Below are 6,972 nucleotides of genomic sequence, written 5' to 3' on the forward strand. Positions count from 1 at the left end.
CTTACTATAGAAATACTAGTATGTTTACTTGATTTTAACCAAAAAGTTGAGTTTACTTAAAATTTTAAATTGTTGCTGAAATATTTGAACACATAGCTCCCATAACTAATGTAATTTAAGTAAAATTACTCAAAATGTCTAAGGCGTGCTGTTACGCATGCGTAGTCGGGGATTATTTTTCCTTCGCGCCACCCCGCCCCCACCCAATGCAGATGGATTGAGGATTCAGAGTGAGAGGACCTACATCGGTGAATTTAAGGTAATCTCTTTTAATTTGAACCTAATTATCTGATATTTTTGTTAGCTAGTCTTACTAATCGTTATTTTTTTCGTTATTGCATGCTTTTGTGGACTTTATTAGCTCATATTAACAACTTTCAGTAACACGTCTTAAACACAGCTCGTTATTTGAAGCTATTTCTCTTCAAACTAGTTACTTTCCGCTCGATATCTGTAAGTATCAGCTGTCTGGTCGCCTATGAAGTAACTTACTATTAATTAATTCATTTGTACAGGAGTGTGCAGGTAATCTGAATTGATGATTGATCAAGATAATGCGTGACGTGGCACAATTAACTTACATAATATGAAATTCAGTGACAATTTTACACAACGTGTCAAATGGTGACCTCTTTTTTAATTTTGCGACTGTGACTGAATAGTTTTCATAAGATGTAAGCATAATTTATATGCTATCAAACGTGCTGGGCGCGCCACTTTCAAACTAACGTTAGGCAGCACAAAGACATGGTTGCATTCACTCTAAAGAACGCGCAATCCAGTCAGATATCTGGCAGACATTTTGAAACAGGTTCTTTTTTTTTGTACTTGGACACGGCGTGTTAAAAACACGGCTAGGAGTGTTGAACTCCACTCCAGTCAAACCTGTTGCCACGAAAATATGCGTGCTTATTATGGTGATTACGATAACGTTAATCTGTAGGCAGCAAATAAAACGGGCATGTTGAGGTGTTTTTTTTAGTTGAGTTTGTAAGCCAGTACCCATCATTCCACGTCTGACAGGTATTAGTAACTTAAGAAGGCCATATATATTCTTGTTATACCATGTCTCATTAAAATAAAAAGCATTACCTTATTGTCCTGATGTAAGAAAATTTACAGCTCCTTAAGTCAAACTGTTAAGAATTATTTTATTTGTTTCATTCTTTTTGGAAGTGTCTCCCTTAATTTAAAACACAGTAAACTTGTTGGGGGGAAAAAAAGTAGATAATTTTAGTTAGTTTTAAAATAACTAATATTGAATAGGTGTCTTACAATTAAACAAAACAAAACAGAAACACTGCATCTGTTTTTTTTAATTGACATTTGATTGATGGAATAACTTTTTTCATTTTCTTTCCAGAATTCCAATAGATGAGGAGCTGCTATGCAGTGGAAATGTAAGGTTTGCATTTACACATCAGAAAAGAGGGCACAACTTCTTAAGCACTACCGCATAAGCCATGGAACATATTCACAAGTTGTTCCAATACCATGTCTCCATACTGACTGTCCGTGTGCTTTTAAGTCATTTAATGCATTAAAAGTACATTTATCAAAAATCCATTCCCAACAAAGAACTGCAGAATCAAGTAGTTCTGGTCATGATTTAGTTTGTTACAAGTGCCATGTTTGTGACTTAATAGAGCCATGTAGCATGTCAGATTATTTTGCCCATTTGCGTACTCATTTGAGGAATAACGAGAGAGTTCAATGTCCTTTCAAAGACTGTTCATTTGAGACAAACATCTACTCCACGTTTAATGCACATAAAAGTAAGGCACACCAGCACCACTGCCATGAACATTTTAAATTGGGGATCATGTTAAGAACTCAACCTGGTCACACAGAAGATAATGCTCATCCGCTGGTTGACAGCTCTGGCAGTGAAGATGAATGTAATAAGGAACATGGAAATTTGGATGACACAAAACAAAAACTGGAACACAATTTGGCATCACTTTTACTGAAAATGCAAACAATCTTGCATATTTCTGAAAGCGCTACACAAGACATTATCCAACAGTTCAATCAGATTAATTTATTGTCTGAGCCACTGTTATATAACACAATACGGCAAACTATTGAAAAGCACTATGGTGAGGTAGATGGCACAGTTGTAAAAGAGCTTGTTAATGGGATTAAGTACTGCCCAGACATGGTGGTTTCAGTTGGATCTTGTTCAGGTTTGCCAGAATTCATGCGAATTGAGAGAATCTTGACAATCAACACTGATGTTATGTTCCTCTGCAAACCCCAGACTGCATGGTACACTGAGCATTTACGCTCTTATGAATAGTGCAGTTTACATTCACTGCAAGTTGTCCTGCCTTCTGAGCTAAATGACCCCTTCCCTTTGGCTGGTTATAATGTCCGAGGCCGGTGCTATGTCACATTGAAGTATTACATCTGCTGTTAAATGACATTGAATTGTATTATTTCTTGTCATTTTTACTTCTGCTCTTTTCTTTGTTTCAGAATTTCACATAGCCATGTCGATGACACTTCACGTTATTGTGCACGATGCTAACATCCGAAAAGTAATCATTCCTGAAAAACCAGCTGATGTTGATTCTTTGAAACAAGCACTGAAAGAGAAGCTGCAGCTCACATACACCTTCAGTGTCCAATACGAAGACCCTGACTTTGGTAATGCGCTATGTAACGTCAGTGACATTAATGATTTGCCAGAGAGAGCAACACTGAAAATAATTCCTCTACACACATCTCCCTCCTCAAGTCAAGCTGACACTGTACTTCTCTCTGGATCTGATACATCAGATCAGTTGTCTGCTGAACGACAATTTGAATGGCCAGAGGATTTTGAAATACCCAAATTCTCAGTTCATGTTGAGTACCGTCTCCGTCAGGGAAACCTTGCTTTTATGAAAGACGGCACAACTATTGATGTTGGAAGAGACATAAAGCACGACATACTGGAAGCACTTGCAGGGGCCATGTACACCTATAAGGCGTATCCCAGGGATGAAGATTTTGCCCAAGTTGCCTCAGCTCTCATTAAAGCTCATCCCTGTTTGACTGAGCAGGGCTCACCAACAGGCTCAGCTGGGTGGAAGAACAGCCTAAAATTTAAGATGGCCAACTACAGAACAAAGTTGCGTAAATCGGGCTGTAGTGATGTTGCTGTTGTCGGAAAGAGAGGTGCAACAATGGGAGGTGCAAAGTCAGCCATCAAAAAACCCAGACGGTTTGAATTAAATTTCTTGCCAAACTTTCCGAACGGGGAAGGCGACGAAAGTCAAGAGAGTATAAGAAAAGACCTAGTAGAAGAATGTAAAAAGAGGCCCCCAAACATGAGCTTGATTGGGAAGAAGATGGACGGTACATTTGCCCTGAGGCGTAGAGAAATAGTCCACTCTGAACCTCCTGTCTGTGAGATCTTGGAAAAGTGGCCAGCACTTTTCATGGAGAGCCAGGTTTGTTTCCTTTCTCTTTAAATCCTTGTTTTTTTTTTGTTTAATGAATTGTGTGTTTGAATGTTAACAACTCCATGTTTGTGCTTAGATCTTAGCAGAATTCAACCGCATATCAGGAAAAAATCTGACATCTGAGTTCTATGCTGCATTGGACACGCATTCTGCTCGCTTGATTGAAATATCCCAGAAAAAAGGAGGAAAGCAGGGAAAAAACTGGATGAAATTTTGCAACAAGTTGATTCAACGGTATTTCTTTGTGATGTCATCTTTGAATCATGATTTGCATATAATTGATATCTTTGACCTATAACTTGTCTATTTGTCTCTCCTTTTTCATAGTCATCCAATGTTACACATGTTCGCACTGCAGTGCTTCAGAGTCTTCCACTTCTTCTGGGGGATGACTCAGAGGAGTTTCTCAGGATGTGCTTTGTAAGTAATGTTATTGGTGTTTTGTTTTCTTAAAGGAGAAGTTAATTTCCAGAACACAAAATTACAAATAATTTCTTCCCCACCTTGTCATCCAAGATGTTCATGTCTGTCTTTCTTTCTTCAGTCATAAACAAATAGTTTTTTGAGGGAAAACATTTCAGGAATTTTCTCTATATAGTGGAATTCAATGGTGCCTGTGAGTTTGAACTTATAAAATGAAGTTTAAATGCAGCTTCAAAGGGCTCTTAACAATCCCAACTTAGACAGAATATCTTATCTAGCAAAAGGATTGGTTATTTTAAAAAAATAAATAAATAAAAGAAATTGCTTATATATTTCTTAACTTGTCCAGCTCTGTGTGAACTGTGTATTCCGCTTCATGACAGTTAGGGTATGTCAGAAAAACTCCCGTCTTATTTTCTTCTCCAACTTTAAAATCGTTCTACATTGGTGTTTTACCTTTTTTTGTAAAGAGTTTGATCTTTGCACATTCACTTTGTAAACACTGGGTCGGTGCTCCTGTAGGGCGATTTTGAAGTTGGAGAAAATGCGATGGGAGTTTTTCGACATACCTTAACTGTCATGAACCGGAATACTCAGAGTACACGCAGACCTAGACAAGATGAGAATTTGAGGTAAAAAAAAGTATATAAACTATTTTTTTTTTTTTTTTTTTTTTAAATAACCAATCATTTCACTAGATAAGACCATTCTTCCTCAGCTGGGCTCGTTTAGAGTCCTTTGAAACTGCATTTAAACTGCATTTTGGAAGTTCAAACTCATGGGCACCATAGAAGTCCACTACATGGAGAGAAATCCTGAAATATTTTTTCCTTAAAACAATTTCTTTACGACTGAAGAAACAAAAACATGAACATCTTGGATGTTGAAGGTGGAGTAAATTATCTGTAAATTTTTATTCTGGAAGTGAACTCCTTTAAGCCATTTTGTTCTATACTAAAACTTCTTGGTGGTTTGCAGTAAATACTGTATTCGTCTTTTCTGAAACAATTTTGATTTGTGACATTGCTGATTTCTCCATAACGAAAAGATAATGCTCTAAAATCTTAATGGTGGACCAAGCAGTATAAATACCATATTGTTAAAGTTCAATGTATTCCTAATTCAGTTGTATGAGGTTAATAATTCAGAACAATGTAAAAGTATAATGAAGTAGTCTACAGAACTTGTATATTCCAAGATGTCTAAATGCATGTAGTAGGTGCTGGTGAAAAGAAAACAGAATTTAAAAGAATAGTTCACCAAGTGGTTTAATATTTCTGAAACTGTGTTTTGTTTTTACAACTCTTAGACTATGAATCTTATGTCTTTGTTGATCATAATGTTAACTTCAATATATCCTCTTTGAGGTGCGTGTCCCAAAATCATTGTTAGATAACTGTGGTTGTTAATTGAACTCTATTGGTTGTAACTTTTCCACCATAGTTGCTTTTGGGAGACGCATCACCATCAGTATGAATCAAACACAAGGACAAGTAAATGTTTTTTTTTGTTTGTTTGCTTTTTTACCTTTGCTCTTGATCTCCTGGTCAGTGCATGCTGCAGAACATTTGTTTGAATAAAGAAATTCACAATTCTCCTTTTTTCTACGTAGGATATAGATGTAGATGCTGACTTCAGCGAAGTAGATGTTGGCCTTCTCACAGTTTTAACTGAAGACATGCCTGCCAAACGTCCAAACGCCCTCAGAATGGACGCAACATGGGCAATCATTCTGGAGGGAAGAATTGTTGTGGATGATGTCCCAAATTTTCCACATGCTGTATGTCTTCTCTTTGCTTTGATCTATGCTTTAAATTTGGATTACCCAAAGACAATGAGGAACACATTTGATTTTATTCAGCGGGTGTTTCTTTCTTTGGGAGGGAAGAATGTCAAACCCAAGCTCCAGACCCTGAAAAATCAGCTTTTAAGCTAAACTTCTCACTTTCTGCCTTGGATGCTTGCATTGCCATGTTTAAAGTGTTCAAGATGTTAGCATATTGGCATATTTAATTGCACTAATTTCAGGTAGCCAGTGCATGGCTCAAGTAAGTCGTTACAGTCTTTGTTAGGTAGTTTAAAGCCTTTCCAAATGTTTGTATTTCAGGACTGTAAAGGCCCGTTTTATATTTAATTATTATTTTTTTTTTTTGCTATGCTGCTACGGTTTGAAGTGCCCGTTCAGAAAATATGACAGCCCAATACTGTCTATTCAAGAAAGTGCTTAACAGAACACAGATATTTTGGAATAACATTTTTGTGATGTTCTTAAAGTTTTTTGTAAAAAAACAAAACAAAACAAAACCTGTTTTTCCTAAAAATAAATAGAGAATTTTAGACTTGTGTTAAGTGCAGTCCATACTTGTTCAACTAATAAAATTACGTTCACTTTACCTGAAAAAATTGTGGAAACCGATTGCATGTATTTTTTTCAGTCTATTAAAATGGCAGATTAAAGTCATGTTGAGATTAATAGCGTTGAATATGTTTGCAGAACACAATATAAAACTAAGTTAAGTTAATGAAATAAAGTAGTCTTACTATTAAATCCTAAGTAAGTTTAATAAATATTCTAGAGTATGTTAACAACAATTTATGTTAAACTAACTTCCTGTTTGTAATTTAATTTACTTAGGTTGTGTTTGTTTTCTTTACTTGCAGCTATTTATTAAGTTAACTTCAGTTTTCTTTTTAAGTTTGCTTTGCAAAAATAAGGCAATCGGTTTCCAAAGTTTTTCTAAGTAAGCTGAACTTATTAGGATTTACAGTGTATGATTTTGAAACTTGTGAATCCATTAGAATCGTTAGAAGACAGAATCGCGATTCATGTATGAATAGATTTTTACGTGCATCCCTAGTTTTCTCGTCCTCTTCTCTAAAGCAGCGCAGCATGGCCCCATCCCCCTTGCTGTGTGTTCCCGGAGGCGGGGTTTATCTGGGTCCATGACGTATCGGACCCGGGAAGTAACTCGTTGTTGTCCCTTACCAGTTGTTTTTGTAGTCATTAAACGGACAGAATTTTAAAAGACTTGTTTGCATTGAACTTTTAGCGTCATAACTTTGCAGATATTGTTTATGCTCAAACATCAACATTACACAC

General features: G+C 36.3%; 1 protein-coding gene across 2 annotated transcripts; it reads left to right on the forward strand.

Annotated features, from left to right (window-relative positions):
• The first annotated feature begins 208 nt into the window (after positions 1-208).
• Positions 209-6,651, forward strand: LOC306864371 (sterile alpha motif domain-containing protein 3-like). 2 transcript variants are annotated; one of them, XR_013783777.1, is made up of 6 exons: positions 209-259; positions 1,364-1,400; positions 3,526-3,683; positions 3,777-3,869; positions 4,395-4,504; positions 5,485-6,651. XR_013783777.1 is itself a non-coding variant. In XM_079408364.1 (6 exons), the coding sequence occupies exons 3-6, from the start codon at positions 2,493-2,495 to the stop codon at positions 5,489-5,491; spliced, it is 1,203 nt and encodes a 400-aa protein (XP_079264490.1). In that variant the 5' UTR covers positions 209-259; positions 1,364-1,400; positions 2,479-2,492; the 3' UTR covers positions 5,492-5,699. The 2 variants fall into 2 exon arrangements, 1 of the variants encoding a protein (XP_079264490.1); XM_079408364.1 differs by lacking the exon at positions 4,395-4,504 and adding an exon at positions 2,479-3,437 and having other exon boundaries at positions 5,485-5,699.
• Positions 6,652-6,972: the final 321 nt, after the last annotated feature.

The sequence above is a fragment of the Barbus barbus genome (genome assembly GCF_936440315.1).
Source record: "Barbus barbus genome assembly, chromosome: 45".
NCBI lineage: Eukaryota > Metazoa > Chordata > Actinopteri > Cypriniformes > Cyprinidae > Barbus > Barbus barbus.